General features: G+C 43.1%; 1 protein-coding gene across 6 annotated transcripts in view; it reads left to right on the forward strand.

Annotated features, from left to right (window-relative positions):
• The window catches only part of brsk2b (BR serine/threonine kinase 2b), a 95,763-nt gene that overhangs the window by 52,972 nt on the left and 26,037 nt on the right, over window positions 1-16,754 (forward strand). For all 6 annotated transcript variants that reach the window (XM_027013802.3, XM_081705933.1, XM_027013800.3 and 3 more), the window contains exons 3-5: window positions 11,589-11,674; window positions 12,391-12,531; window positions 16,138-16,254. In XM_027013802.3, coding sequence (XP_026869603.2) covers window positions 11,589-11,674; window positions 12,391-12,531; window positions 16,138-16,254 — 344 coding nt within the window. The remainder of the gene's footprint in view (window positions 1-11,588; window positions 11,675-12,390; window positions 12,532-16,137; window positions 16,255-16,754) is intronic.

The following is a 16,754-nucleotide window of genomic DNA, read 5'->3' on the forward strand; positions in this document are numbered from 1 at the left end:
AGGGGAGGGTGTATGCGGTAGTCAGCAGGTGGTACAGGTGCAGGCTGGTCTTGGGGGAATTGCTAACATTTCTGAAACCAAGCCGTGCGTCTCCTGGGAAATGGTCAAGAGTAGTGATGGGGGAGGGCGAGAGGAATCATGCATGCTGGACCCCTGCAGAGAGCTGATAACCGAAGCCTTGGCACGGTGCCAGTGTGCACATGCTGCACTGTGCACTGCAGAGAACGAGAGAGGGGAGAGGGAGATGGGGGGGGGGAGACAGACAGAGAGAGAGAAAGAGATAGAGGGGGGAATAGAGAAAAGAAAGGACAGGGAACGACAGAGGGAGAAGGAGGGAGAGACGAGTCTACACGTGAGTCTTTGACTAGGCTTCCACTGAATTTTACTGAGGATGATGGATGATGTCACCCCGTATGAGTGTAGTTGCTTGATAACCCACTAGCACTGAATTAACATTGAAAGACGCTCCTGCTGAATTCACTGAACTCTAGCCACCTAAAGCTTAAGCCAGCCAGTTTTATCCCTTCACTTTACCATTATAGGCATGGAGTATGTATGACACAGTTGTAGCACAACCAAAATATATCTCCAGTGATCTAAAATCCATCGCTAGTGTAAATGTCTTTGAAGCTGGAAAACATGAACACTCCCAGTTATGTTTCTCTTGTTTTTGAAGAAAGTAGCTTATGCCAAACATGAAAATGATTAAAAGAAGAAATAAAAATAAATAAAACCACAAAGATTATGCAGAATTGATTTCAATAAATATGTAATTGCTTTAGAGACCTGCGGTGTGAACTTTAACTGCTCCTGTTAACTAAGTGCTGAACCACTGTTATAGCAGTTTTGGAAAAAAATAGAAAAATTACAAAGCCATCACATTCTCAGAGCCAATTTTAAACAACTGCTGTAAGTTCCCAAGCCTGTGCAAGCTCAGCAAAACAAGTAAAAGGCCTTTAAGAATGCAGGAAGAGCCTGCAGTGTGTCTTCTGTTTCCTCTGCTCTTTACCGCCTTCCGTCCCGTTTGGGAAAGCCGCACTGAGCTCCTGCACTGAGCAAGCGAGCAAGGTCAGCAGTCCCGCTAATCACACAGGCGTAAAGGGTGCTGGCAGGTGCCGTGTGCTGTACCGCATGCGCTGCTGACACTGTGCTGTGTGAGGCAGCCAGTCAGCTCCCGTTGGCCACAGACCCACAGTTCCCCCACAGACAGAGCTCCGTGCCTAGATACGACGTGGCGCGTTACACCCCCCATACCCCCCCAGCACCCAAACACGTGACGCTTGGATGCCTCCGTCAGCCGTGTGGTTGGCATTGTTAATGATGTTGACGCGTGGAAACCTGAGTGATTTGAGATGATGTTTATTTATTCAACACTCTGGTCTGACTAATGGGGGGGAAAGGCGCAGAGTTTGATGAAGGCGTGTGATCGCTGAGGCAGAGGAGATGCAGAATGGAGCTTGAACACAAATGAAATGCCTGTTTGATTTAATATAGAATTTGTTTAGTGAAGTGTGTGCGTACATGCGCGTGCGTCCGTGCGTGCGTGTGTGTGCGCATGCGTATGTCACTTCGTTTTGATCTTTTTGTGAGGACTGAATATGTTAGATCTCCCACAAAGACATGTTTGATTTTGGTTATTGAGGTTTAGATTGGACATTTGGGTGGTATAAAAAATATACATTTTATACATAAATATAAAATATCAGGTATACATAGATTTACATGACTATATATAATTGTTTGTTTTTTGGTGAGATTAGTGAGTTGCGTCACGCTGCTGTTCTGCAGGCAGTAATGTGAGGAGAACGCTACAGGGAGAGGAGCGTGAACGCAGTCAGAGCAGGACGGTAGCAGAGTGTCTAACGAAACGCAGCTGAAGCGAATCTCCTTCTCACCACCCTGCCTGGGCCCCTTATCATCCGCTCCCCTCCTGCTTTGCTCCTTGCCACTAAATCCTTAACAGATCTCACATCCCCTCCTCTGCTCACATCCCCTCCTCCTCGGCCCCCTCTTGGGGAAGAGCGCTGCTGTTGAGGACGCGCAAAGCAGCAAACGAAAGGCTTCCAGTCTCTGGCTAAACCCTGGGCCATGGCGGGGGGGGGGGGGGGGTTGGTTTGGGCTGGTCACCATCTTAGCACCATCCTGTGCAGCCCGGTCGGACCGCCCACCTACCCTGCTGCTTCACCAGTTGCCTGGTAATGGAGCTGTAATGGTGCCATAGCTTTCCTTTACTGCTTCGGGTGGTTACATTAACGTCCCACACTGCGTTTTACTGGCTCAGGTGAAGCTGAGCTACTTGGAGCTGCTGCTTGTAGGTTTTTGTTTTCATCAACTTAACAACTATATAATGCATGTAATTAATAAGCTAGACACTTTTTTACCCACTTGACAGGTCTATAAAAGGACTATAAAACTCCCATAAAAATGTGGTAATCAGCTAGGCAATGTATTTAATATAATTATTTAATGTGGATAGTCCCTTAAATTAGCATATTTATATAGTATAAGATCAGTATATGTGAAATGTTAAGTTATGTGTCACATAAGGGGCATATATGAAAAATAATTTAATCTAATGTAATCCTATAAAAACGTAATATGTATTTTCTGATAAATAGCATGTAAAACTCCTGACCATAAATGATTACAAGCCTTTTGCATATGGAATTACATCATCACAGGTCATGCTTCGCTTGAGCACAGCGTGACCCAGGACCAGGAGATTTTTTGGCAGTGAAGGGGTTTTTGGGTTTTGTTTAGTTTTTTTGGTGTACGTTCCACTAGGATGCCAGCGCTATCTGCTGTCACTGCGGTGATCTTATCGGCCCGCCCTGGTCCTGGGACCCCATGTGGTTAGCTCATCTGCAGCCTCATCGCACATCAGATGGACAGGCTCGGCGCTGTGATGTCTCACCGTCAGCACTGAGCGCACGCCTGCGCAAAATCATCCATGCAAATGTGACCTCGTAACTCGCCGCTCGTCAGCATAGCCACCAAACGTACGCCTCAACGATGACGTGATTTCTGGGTTTGGTCTCCACTTCCTACCAGTATTTCTCAAGCATGCAAGCTGTCTCCCGATGGAGAGAAATGGTTATTATCAGACTGGTCGGTTGCTACAGCAACAGATGGCGATTTGATTTACACGTGGGACACTGAAATTAATTACCTTGCCCCTAACTTGGACTTACATCATGTTTCAATTGTGATGGGGTTTGGGTACTGTGCACAGCTTCAATCAATGGAGATAATTTATTGAAATAACAGTTCTCCCATCAGGCCCAATTGATTAGGAAGTCAGAAGTGGATTATTTGATTTAGTCAGACCAAAAGTCTGCTTAGTAGAATATTTGTCTTTTTCACTGTGGTTCAGCTTGTACTCAAAAGGTTCTCTCATTTGGTACAGTCCAAATGTCACCTGTATCAGGTGTAATGGCATGTTAGACCCATTTGTTTTCCCATAAAATTATGGAATGATTTGTGATGTTGATTCATAATGGCTAAAGTATGCTTTAGCTTTCCTGTTTTTCTTGGTGACCATATACAGTGCATTTCATTAAGAACATCTGAATGTCTAAGTGTAGTGTCTAAAACAGTGCATCTTTGCAGTTACTCAGTGAGAACTTTATATGTGTTATAAATCAATGGGTTTAAAAACAAATGCATATCTTGATCATTTAATTTTAAAATAGAGAGGGAAAATCTATAGAGCAACTGTTCCTTAACTTTTTACATGCAGATCTCTCATATTTTCTCATTTTTGTTGGGTATCTCCATGGTACTAACCATCCTCAGAAATGGCATCAGAGCACCTTAGGGAAGGGAATTACAGTCTAAACATAAACATTTATTTATCTGCAGTAAACGGAGCATTTTAAATCTGTCATATTTATTGTTTGGCTTATTGTTTAGGTCGGTATGCTCACTCGTAACTGATTCTCCCCAGGCAAACGTAGCCACTGCTCACTTTGATGGATTCTTTTATCGGCGCGAGTGGGGCCCCAAGAAGCGAGGGAGCCCGGGATAAAGTCGCTGCGTTACCTTTTTGTCTTGGTCTCCAGAATCACCCTTGACCTTCCTGCCTTGCCAGGCTGAACGAGGCCAGCCCAGGAGAGGCCCGTTGGCGGAGATTTATAGCTGTGCCCGTGTGGTCCCCTGTGACAGCCAAATCGATTTATGTGGACGAGTGGGCGCTGTGCTCATGATTGCACAGGGCACCTGGACAGACTATGAAGGTGAATGATGCAGTACTCCATCTCTGTGACCTTAGCATAGGTCCCATCCCTAATTATTAAGAGATGGTTTGAGCTTACCATCATGGACAAGATGAGGAAAAATGCAAGTTAATAATTTGGCCAAATTTGGCCAAAGATCAAAGCTTGAGCTGTGTGGAAAACAGCAATAAAAGTTCTAAGCAAAGAGAGATTTTCACTGGGAAAATAATTTATTGGTCAAATAGATTGAAGAAGGCACTGCTTTTGTGAAGAAAGACTTGAGCTATCAAAGAAGCTTCACATGCCTCACTGATCCAAGAAAAGTAATTCACTGTAATATTCCCAAACATAAACTCCAAAGCAGAAGCTGGTAAACTTAATTTAGTCAGAGGTGTATTGAGAGACTGCTGTTAAAGTACCGCACATTGCAAGGCGAGCTACAATCACACCAGGTTAGCGAGAGCGAGAGTGGGAGGCAGGCAAAATGGTACATTTTCAGCGGTGCATATACCTCAATAGCATAAACACTTTAGGCGGGAGCAGGAGGCAGCGATTCGCCGTGTGTGGCAGAATGAATCACAGAGCAACAGAACAGTGCCAGACTGTTTATCCATCGATTTCCAAGCAGTATGGGAGGCTGTCTTACCCCCCTGCCCCTGCACGTGGAGGGGATCAAGGGAACTCACAACAGTTAAATGACATAGGTAGGTAGAAGATGATGATTACTTTTTGAGGAGGTGCATGGCACAATAGGTGTAGGAGTGTGTATGTGTGTGTTGTGGGTGTGTGGGTGTCCTTGCTCATCAGCCATAGGGAAAGAAATCCAATCTGTCTGGTTGGATCTCTCATATCCTGGTGTGGTTCTCTATAACAATGGTCTGGATAGGTATAGGAATAAATAGGCTGCGTTCACACTGAAGAGAAAAGTAGCTTAAATCCGATTTAATGTCCATATTTGATTTATTGGCCATCTTTTCATTAGTATAAAAAGATAATGCAAGTGAACTAATATTCGGCCAAGACCACTAAACGGATACGTATTGCATTTCAGTGCCGCATTTTAAAGTGGCCTAGATCGGAATTGAACATTTTCAGATTTATTGTGCTTTTTTGCTATTCACGCTGCCATCCAAATGACAAAACTGTGTCACATATGGAAAAAAAAGATCATATTTTTATCTGCGGTTTGTATGTAACCAAACAAGGATACCTTTTACCTGCAGTTAGAACTTTACCATAGAAGTTTAGGTACAGGTAGTGAATGATTCAGTCACACTAGCTTTTCTTGAAAAACTCTCTGGAAGGAGAATTTATATAAAGGACCATAGTTGACTGGAATGATGTACATTTACTTCCATCTGACCTCAAAAAGACCAATCTGTGCATAATAAGTTTGTGGTCTAATCGAGTCGGTGATCAACCTCACAGGGAAGAAAAAGACTTGAATCAGCTACATGTTCTGATATACGTACACTTATAATTAAATAATAACATGTTTGGTCTTTAAACTCACAACTCATTCTAGACAAAATTCACAGTAACTAATTTATAGAGGTTAAATGCAATAAAAAGTGATTACCTAATTAGGTTACCCACTTAATGAAAACATCACCTTAACACATTTAATATTCCTTTTAAATTCATAACAGCCTTTGTCATCTGTTTTTGACACTGGTCTTTAAGACGTAATTTATGCAAAGTATACGGAACCCAAGAGCCCTGTATCTCCGTCGCGTGCGTGTACCAAGTCCTTGTCATAGCGTGGCGGGTTGTGAAAGTCGCCTGCAGGCATGGGTGGAGAAATATTAGCAGGTAGTGGTGTTTCGTAGGGGAGATGAAGGCCTCGCCTCCCGAGCACGCTTCGGTCTGGTGCCCAAGGGCCGCTCCACCTCGTCTCCCTCTGCTTCCAACTTCAATTCTTCATAAGGCAAACATGCTAATCACGCCCCAAAAATGGGTTTCCTGATGTATTTTCGGAGGAAAATGCAACCCTTTATTCATAAATATTCAGGGCATGATTTGCTCATTTGGCCTTGGTGAGGATTCTGTTTTATTTTTTTTTTACCACCCCCTTCCCCTACCCTTATTGAAGGTTTAAGAGGGCAGAATTGTCAGACCAAACACAACAAATAGTAAGGGTGGTGTCTGGGCATGTTTGCTGAGGAAAGATGTGGTTATCTGCTGGACCCAGGTTTGAGGCCGGAGCCAGACAGTCCAGAGTGAAGGGTGGAACATTCTGCTTGTACAAACTGAAGGCTGAAATCAGGGGCTGAGATCTGTTGGATGTCAACATTGCTGGTTTACCAGGTTATGTTGTCAGGGAGGACGTTGGAAGTCTCATGCCTAGTGCAGATTCCATGTGTGATAACCCATAATCTTCAAACATGTGGAGCCAGGGGGAAAATGTGGGTAAATTGAGGTTCAATTTATAATCTCATAACAGGTTTAAAGGAGTGCCTGAAATAAATACTATCACTTTGTCATCACTTATCCGGCAAGTCCATCAATACAGCATCTATGTGCAAGATATTGCTCTGACACTTGAAAAATCCATATCTGTGAAAGAACAGTCAGCCTCGTCCCCTTTCTCTGCTCTATTACCATGGTCTCAGTAATGCAGTCATTTGTTGCTCTGTCACTATAAGCCCCCTGGCACACCTGATTGTGTCTGATTTTTAGACACAGCTGTTAACGTGCCACACAGATGAATTGGGCTATTGCCATGGGAGAGGAACAGTGTTTAATCTCCACTGATTACATGTACACTGCAGCCGACATCTCTGGAGGTATTAGCTAAGCTGCAAGATCGCTCTCGGCATCCACTCCGCCTCTATCCCCCCCAGGTCTTCAACAACGTGTTAAGGTCCACTGGTTTAACCCCCAAAACCTTGCCATGCTCAAATGTCTGCTTGCGTCCGTGTTGGAGTTAATTAGCTACAAAGCCACAGTGACTCCCAGGAGTGCTGAGGGAGTGTCACAGGCTTCATCTTTACTGGGGGAGCAGAATCCAAACTCTCCTCCCTCTCTGTTTCCCATGGTGCCTCTGTTGCAGCACCGTTGGTTGGGACGGGGGCGTCTGTGGGGAAACTCATACCGCCGAAGAGAGGAACAGGATCTGGAAGGAAAAGATCAAGGATGAACTTCTTTCAAGTCTGCCAGGATGCGTGCGTGTGTGTGTGTGTGCATGTGTGTGTGTGTGCATGTGTGTGTGTGTGTGCATGTGTGTGTACGTGTGTGTGTGCGTGTGTGTGTGTGTGTGCGTGTGTGTGTGTGCGTGTGTGTGTGTGTGTGTGCACCTGGCAGAGAGCAGGCAATGTTGGTAGTCTGAGCAGAAGGGCTATGACAAACTAACAAACTTGAAACACTAAATATATATTTATATATGTGAATACAAGGTGCTAACCTTACCCAGGTCATAGGTTTGATTCCCAGGGAGGGCACATTTTCCACAAAAAAAAAATGTATGTAAGCCTCTCTGGACCAGTGTATCTACTTAATGCTGAAGATGTAAATGAAACACACATACTGTACTGGGGATTAAAGAGTCAGGCATGAGCATAGACTATTACATAAGGAGACATACACATGCAAACGTGATGTGAAGACAATTACAGGAGTCATACTCTCACACCCATTGTACAGACAATTACAGAATGGGGCACACACACACATATTGTCAAGGCAATTACAAAACTCCATGTTCTCTGTGTGGTTAAAATGCCAGCAGTAGCATTAGTGGATATGATTAAAGATGCCCCTCTCCTGAATCCAATCCCATCCTCACAGGACCTTTCCTTACCCAGCTGGCTTTCTGTCAGCCTGTCTACTTTCATCGCCTTCATTCCCTCCTCTGTATTCTGTGACTGTCTCTACAAGCGCTGTTTTATTGCCCATATCACCTCACCATCTGTAGGCTGCAATCGCATGATAATTGAGCATAATGTTGGTAAATCCATTAAGCAGGAAAGGCGATGAGAGCTGTTTACATAGTGCACATATATATCGAGCTGCACTCTATGCAAAGGTGCATGGGATTGTTCGTATTAATGATGAACAAGAACAAAGATAAAGGGTGAAATTTCTACCAGTGTACACACCTACACACACAGCACACTCACACACGCACACACTCTCAATATCCAGAATTAGCACTTAATTCTTAATTTTCCCTGCTTAAATCTGGCAGAGAAACTGAGTATCTTCTGAACTCCAGCCCATGTGTGTCATCAGTAGAAATCAAATTACAAGCAGAAGTGCTTCTGTCAGTGGCCCACAGTCATTTGACCTTGCAATTTTATGGTGAACTCGGGCTTTGGTGAGGTTGAAACCTTCCTCTGGGGGGGAAACGAATCACTCAATAATCACTTCTGCAAGCTTGAATAACGCTACAGCGCCAATGATAATTACTAAACACAGAGAGGAAGTGAGAAAGGGCACCGAGGTGAACCCTGCACTTCCTCATAATGAGACAAAAGCAGAGAGCCGACTCGTATGGGTTTGTCCATATTAAGTGAAGTATGTCTTTGCTTGTGGGCATATGTGCGTACATGTATGTGTGTGTTTGTATTGGAGTCTGTTTATAGTACTATTACTACTAGTGCTAGTCCTAACAATTGTAATAGTTATAAACCAAATTTTCTGATTTCTGATTTTCTGACTATTCTATGCCATGTTATACTATTCCATGTGGCTATTCCACATATGAATGTGTCCAACCTCTCTGTTAGTATTAAAACTGGGATACTCCTTTCACATAAAGAGTACTGTGTGTGTGTGTGTGTGTGTGTGTGTGTGTGTGTGTGTGTGTGTGTGTGTGTGTGTGTGTGTGTGTGTGTGTGTGTGTTGTCTACATGTGTGGGAAGAGGATGAGTGCTTGATGCAATTCTTAAAACATGCCCCCCCCCCACACACACACACACATTCTCTCTTTCTTTCTGTTTGTAGGAAAGTGCATCATTGCTCCTTTTTTGTCCTATGTTAGTCATTCATTTGGAGAAGGTCATGCCATTCTAAGTGATAATTTTGGCAGAGTGCAGACTGCACCAGCACAGAACAGAGCCTCCTCAGAGGATCCAGGAGCCACCGGCCTGATCCCTTCATCTTATTGGACAAAAAAGGCAACTTGGAGCCAATTCGGCACAAGGCGTTCATGACTGCTAAGCGATGTACCCTTCTTTCACTTGTAGACCAGGAAATTAAATTTTTGTGGCTAAAGTGTGGAAATAGCTCCCCATGCATTTAAAAATTCCACTTCTGATTGACCTTGTAGAGGTAGATATGGAGATTGGCCCTCCATTTCTTGCCTAACATCGTAGAGGGTAATTCAAGATGCCAGCAGTACAGAGAAGCATGAAGCGAAACCCATCTCGACAGGAGGCCTTGCAGGAAAGTGTTAAGGCTCTCAGAGTGCTTCGGCCTTCTCCCTGAGTAGTTTTCCAAAGACTCTGATGCTGAAAGCCACCCACATGCGACAGGAAAAGTAAAGGGAGGGACACATATGGAGAGGAAGTTGCCATGAATCCGAAGTACTCAATATGGCAGCAAGCCAGGCAGAGATTAAAGAGGGAAAAGATTCATTATTTATTTAGTCTTTTTTTTTTTTGCACTGTCACAGAGGTCTGGGTGACAGACCTTTGAAGAACCAGAGCTTTGATGGTAATAAAATTACATTCTCTATCTCTTTCTCTAACTCTCTCTCTATATATGTTATTCTCTCTCTGCGTCTCTCTATCTCCTCTTTCTCAGAATGCCTAGGTGCTTCAGCTCTGCATTCTTGGAAGTTATATGAGAGAGTGAGTGAATGAATGAGTGAGGGTGTGTAAATCACATGGATTTGTTTTTGAAAATGAGAGAGAGAGAGAGAGAGAGAGAGAGAGAGAGAGAGAGAGAGCGAGCGAGCGAGAGAGAGAGAGGGCACAAGAATGGGTACTTTAAAAAATCAAGGTTACTAAGTCCTAAGCGTACATGGGGCCAACTGCCAGACACTTTCTGATCTGCATGTCTGCATCTCTGGCCCCTAAAGCTGGAGGCCGATTGGTTTTTCAAGTGAAGGGAGTGCTGGGTAAACATGGAGCAGCTGCCTTAAAGGAGCATCTCCCTACATTTCAACAAAAATCTTCGTGCATTCGCTACAGCAGCGGTTGTCATCTCTGTTCATTTCATCTTTTTACCTTTCGTTGATCTTGACTAAAATCAGAAACCACATGGTTTCTTGCCCTTCCCATTTAAATAAATAGCTGTAAGACAGGCCCTTTTGATGACTGACACTGACTTTTACAATAAGCTTGAATCGACCTTAGAAGAGAGTTGAAGGCTAGAAGCTCTTCTCTCTTCCATGCTGTTTCCACCGGGCAATTCTGAGCAGGTGTACTGTAATACGATTGATACAGTATCATGCCCTGTACAGGCACTTTCATTATTACAGGATTATCCTGATTAACTACACCCACATTCTTACTGATAATGAAGTCCAATTATGTCTGGTGTTCACTCTGCCATTGGAACAGCTGAAGACAAATATTAGAGAAACAGCCTGAGCTTCTTAAGATGATACAAGCAGATGACATAGTCATATTCGCACTGAGGAGCCTTTATGCCACATGTGAGCACATGTCACAGTGCTCTTCCCTACAGCACTGTGGTCACTGACAGCTTCATGAGTTCAGAATGTGTCTGTTGCTTTCTGCTTAATCACACTACCATGCCCACGGTCAGACAACGCTAGCTTGATCCGCTGTTAATGGACATTCAGACAATCAAGGTTAGCTTAGGTTTAAAAAAAAGTGAAGGGTTAAACTGTGCTGAGCTATGGTTTGGGGCACCACCTCCGAGTGCAGACGCTGTTGCATGTGGTTCGCTGTACTCTCGTGATCTTTGTTTATTCCTCCCCTGGCAGGCACTGATTAATGCACTAACCTCTTAATGAAAGTGCTGCAGCACTAATTAGACATGGCTGGACGGGATAATATCAGTGAACTGCATCTTTGCTGCGGCTGCTTGCAAAACACAGCGGAATGCAGTGATATTACTGTGTAGCCTTCTCATTAGAGCTTTACTGTGGGACATCGCCATGTGCTTTACATTCTGAAATGATGTGATTTTTTTGTAATAATAAGAGCAAGATGTAAATATTTGTTTGTATGCATGTCTGGGTTTACTACCTTAATGTATCCCTGCTCCTGTATCTCACCTGGTAGAGCAGGAAGAGTGAGGTGCTAATAACTCCAAGGTCATGGGTTTGATTTCCAAGGAACACACACACACTCTCCTACTGATAAATATGTAAGTCACTCTGGATAAGATCATCTGGCAAATGCTGTAAATGTAAATGTATGCCATAGTTATACACATCTATCTCTCTTTCTGTCTCTGCAGGTCGAGAGGGAAATAGCCATTTTGAAGCTCATAGAACATCCTCATGTATTAAAGTTGCATGATGTCTATGAAAATAAGAAATATTTGTAAGTACACTCATCTTTTACGTGTGCCTTCGTGTCAAATGTTGAGACAGAGGACGAGGACACAGTCTCTCCCGTCCTGGCTCCACTACCTGAGCCTGAAGCAGTTGTCCATAATTGATAAAAACACAGCCGTGGAAGCGACCAAGAAATTAGTTTCCTTAATATTCGGATGACATGGATAGATGTCCCCTGCTGTCGTAAAGCGTTTGGCTCTGAATGTTTTTATACTCACAAATCAAGTATGAATCCATCCCTAATTTAAATGTCTCTGACAGGTAATCGCATGAGAAGATCCTTTAATCGCCTAATAAATCAGAGAATCACTATGTCTGTAGGCTGTTTATATGTATGTGCCTCTGTTGTGTGTCTCACAGTGTGTGTGTTTATGTGCACGAGCTTGTATTTGAATATGCACATACTAAAACGGTCTATGACAGAGGAAAAGGCTATACCTACACATGCGCACACACACATTCACAAATATGTTATGTCGGTTGTCAACTCTGAAAAAATATTCAGGTTTCACTAGTCTTTGTAGGTCCTCATCTCTCATCCACAATGAAGCACACTTGTGTAAGCCTTAAGTAAGAGCTTTCTCACTCATATGAAACATTTAAAAGGTTGAAGATGAAAACATTGAGTCATTGAGAGCATCTGGTGAATTTAAGCATATTTGATGCCTGCAAGTCAAGCACTGTGTTTGCTTTGCTTGGCAGATATCTAGTCTTAGAGCATGTGTCAGGTGGTGAGCTCTTTGACTACCTGGTAAAGAAGGGCAGGTTAACACCTAAAGAAGCCAGGAAGTTCTTCAGGCAAATCATCTCAGCACTGGACTTCTGCCACAGTCACTCAATATGGTAAGTTCTTCTCCTTTCCTCCATCCACTCCAACTCCAACAGCAACTCCCACATCATTATTACTCCCTGTAAGGTCTGAATTACAATTTCACATTGCTTTGTTTCCCCCCACCATTTTAGTGCAGGTAAATAGATAAAAACCTATTCTTCAAATGTTTTAATACCCAGTTTAGCTTTAGTTCAATTCCCAGTCCTTAGAAAGTTCATATTAATATTTCTTTTGCCTGTTTTCATTTCATGCATCATTTCTGACATGTTTATTAGTGTGCATATGGTAACATCTGATATCTATGATGACGGCCACCTGAAGTGAAGCATTACTCAGTCATTATAAAGCATTGTTGCAAATAACAAATATCAAACCGGCAAGACATCATTACATTGCCCGCTCTGGCAGGTCCGGGATAGATAGGCCCCCTTCGGTGTGACACATGAAAGTGGAGCTGCTATCACGGAGTGTGTCCTCGAGCTGCTCCTATCTCCTCAGCTCTGAGATATTGAGGGGAAAATGCACTGAGTTCCTCCCCATCTGCTCTCTCTCTGCAGAGCTTTGAGCCCACAGGGCTTCAATTAGCTGCACAACAGGAGGAAATAATCAGTGAGGAATTGAGCCTTCCATTCCAAAGCTACAAATGTTTGATCACATTATCTATTAAGATGTTATTGCAGGGCTTTAGCTGTCAAATTCAACAGTAAGTTCAGAGAGATAGGGTATAGAGGGGTTCGTACTCAGAATTGCCTGACATTCATTTCAGTTAGTTGAGTTAGACAATTCATGTGAAATTTTTGTTTCAGTTGGAGAAAAAAAACTTCGAGCTGTTTCTAATACCATTAACATTTCTATTTGCGTGGCCTCCATTCATACTTGATTTGCTCTCACAACCATACCCTCATCATGTGTTAATATGCTAATGCATGGAAAGCATATCCATTAGCACAGTATTTGCATATATTTACTGTTTGCCGCAGCCTAATGAAGGCTGCTCTGTGCGTCAAGCCCCTCTGTACTGTGCTGATGGATGGATTGAAGGCCTCTGGATAGGTGCTAGAAATGACTGACTAAATAGCAATGCAGGAATTTTCTTCAAGCTATGCTATCCCACTGTGTCGTTGCCTGAGAGCTCTTGCTAATGTGCTATTTTGTTAGCCATCCACTACCATGTTTTTTTTTTTTTTTAAGCTCCAGTTTGAGTGCTCTGGCGTAAGAGCCTCAGGTCAGCCTGTCAAACTGAGAGGGAGTGAGCCTGTCAGGTTCAGGTCCTTTTTATCCTTGACTGCTGTCAGGTATCGTCAGACACAAGAGAGAGACCGGGAGAAAAGAGAGAGGGAGACGGAGACAGAGTGAGATAGAAAGAGAGTAAAACTTATAGTCCTAGCCTACTTTGCCTGGAGAATTGTTGAGATTCTTTGTCAGTCACAAGTTGGTAAGTGACATAGCAGGAACTGCAACTTTTGGGATATTCAAACTGTTGGGAAAGCTATGACCATGCAACATGACAAAACAAAAGTGTGTTACAGGCATCAGTATGGAGTAAAAGTACATCTGCAAATTACAGCTAGGCATTCTGCCTAGATCTATCTGCCATCTTCAGAGAATGTTCTGTTTAGATGGGCAATAACATATGCATGAGTACCATTGAACACACCCATTAGAACTTTAGAACGTTTAACAACTGTTAAATAAACTAGGAAGATTACCAGCCATGTGGTGAATATCAATTTGTGATGTGACACCCAATGCATATGTTGTCCTTGGACAGGAAAGATCATCCAAAGTTGCTTATTTGTGCCTAACTCTTCCAGTTCTATCCATTTTGTTGTTTGTTGAACATTTCAAGGTTTGGTTTTATTCCTTTTGAAGAATTCCTTTGATTGCAGGGTTCAGGCTGCTCTTTTTTTCCAGAGCTTGTGGCAGGGGCCCCAGGGCGTAATAGCAGTCTTACTGACAGAGAGCTTGTCCTCTACTCAAGGAGAGCCTGCCTGTGTTTATTGGTTCTGAGTGTTACTGCTGGTCAGGGGGGGATAATGACTATCCATCTTTCCCAGCTCCTTCCTCCAAGGGTGGTGATAGAGAACTAGGGAGAAACGAAAAGTTAATGTGAGGGGAAGGTCAGGTCACGTGAACACCCTAGAAACCCACAAACCACTGAGGTAGCAGTGTAGCCAAAGGGGAAAGGGAACACTCTTCAGTGTGTGAATCCCACTGGTGAAGACAGCCAGCCAGCAGGAAGTATGTTCCTCTAGGAGAATTCCTAAGAACATAACAAATAAAGGTCCTATGAGCCAGTAAAGTCCATCTTTCAGCTGTAAACCACAGCCCTATTTTCCCTTAATGCTTGGCTTGCTCTTGTGGACCATGGGCAACACTCCAAAGTGTCTTATTTGTAAATATGAATCACTCAATCCTAAATTGACTAAACAGCTTCTTAGTGCATGATGACCAGAGAAGTCTGGTCAACACATAGTGCTGCTGAGTGAACACCCCACTGCCTGCATTCTCAAGAGCTTCCTTAATGCCATTTCCTGTATCTTCAGGTACAGTAGGTTGAGAGAGAAACATTTAGTGAAAAACTTATTTAACCCTTCTATCTGCATTAAATACATGTCCAGACCCTCTGGTCTGCATTGCTTGCTAGTCAGATGTAGCAGCTCCAATGTTCAATGTTTTTCATGGATGAAAACGCATAGGATCTGTAGAGCATTTCCTTGCTGCCAGCCTCACAACAGGTTATGCAGAGAGACAGTCTTTGTGTAGGCTTCCTTGGCACAGTTTAAGAGCCAAATGAAAAGCACTGGTGGAATTGCCAGCATCCAGCTGAGCCAAATCCATGGCTGACTCACAGAGAGCATGCAGAATGTTGTCTGATCGTGCTCCCACCACTTGATCAGGTAATTTGGAGCTTGGGTGGGTGTTTTTCATACCCACTGTGGGATTTGTGTTGAGGTTTAGGAAGAATTTTTTTGACCAGTCTAAAGCATATGTTTGGGCACTGATGATTTTCATCAAGAGACTTAGCTAGAAAAAGTTAAAATGTTCAGGATGAAGCCATTGGTGAAACCCCCTCGACTAACAGGTTGCAATATGTTGATGTTTGAATGTAAGAGTATTTGTCTCTAGAGTATTAATGTTTTTTTATTCCTCTGTTGCTGGCCTGTGAAGGATGAAAAGTCTTCAAAGACTTAGCTCATTGAGTCCTCAGATTCTGAAATGTTAATGCTGGATCAGAAAGTATAATGGTGAAACCAGGATTGTAGATATTTCTGATGGTTCCCTTGCATTAGCTTAGTAAGGCATTGCTTTAATTCAACCCATGTCTCTATATATCACCTGTACTTGCAGCAAAAATGTAGTGTGCTGCCAATGAAAAGCTATAAAATGCACATCAAAAACAATTAAATAGAACAAACCTTTCATTATAAAGAGAAAGACACAAAACATCTGGCATAAGATTGTCTCATCATTGTTTGCTTTCTTGATATTTGTAGTGTAAGGATATTAAGAAAAGAAGTCAAGAAACAAATAGTAAGGTAGATGGAGATTCATCCAAGATGTTAATGTGCCCTGGTTTCTAATTAAAAAGCTGTTGTGTGGGTTTTTTTTCCAAGCCACAGAGACTTGAAGCCAGAGAACTTGCTGCTGGACGAGAAGAACAATATCCGGATAGCGGACTTTGGAATGGCTTCTCTGCAGGTTGGAGACAGTCTCTTGGAAACCAGCTGCGGGTGAGTCATGCTTTGCCATGTAGCTCAATCTCCATGGCAAAGGTGATCCTTAGATTAGATAGCTGTGGTCAGTACATTATAGTCAAAGCTGCAGTGCCCTTAACCAGAATAATTTGATCTTGTTGCCATGATTTTTCTGTACCAGTGCTGCTTAACTTTTAAAAATAGTGTTAACTGAGTGATGAGGAAATGTGACATTTAACAGGTTAAGGAGGATGCGGGGATGAGGCACGTTAAACAGAACATACGTTTTTAATCACAACCACAACTCAACACACACAAACACACTACATGGGTCAAACACCAACAAGCCTGACGATACGGCACGAGACTTATATACATTCATGACAATTACAGACAACAAGGATCAGGTGCATAACACAAGAGGGCGTGGCAATACGGACACACAGACAAGCACGCACAGACACAGACATTTGAGGGGGGAGGGCCTGTACCGTGACAGGAAATGAACACAAAATAGATCTATTGTCTACTGTAGG

This window comes from Electrophorus electricus, chromosome 23, assembly GCF_041902795.1.
Source record: "Electrophorus electricus isolate QZ-2024a chromosome 23, ASM4190279v1, whole genome shotgun sequence".
Taxonomy (NCBI): domain Eukaryota; kingdom Metazoa; phylum Chordata; class Actinopteri; order Gymnotiformes; family Gymnotidae; genus Electrophorus; species Electrophorus electricus.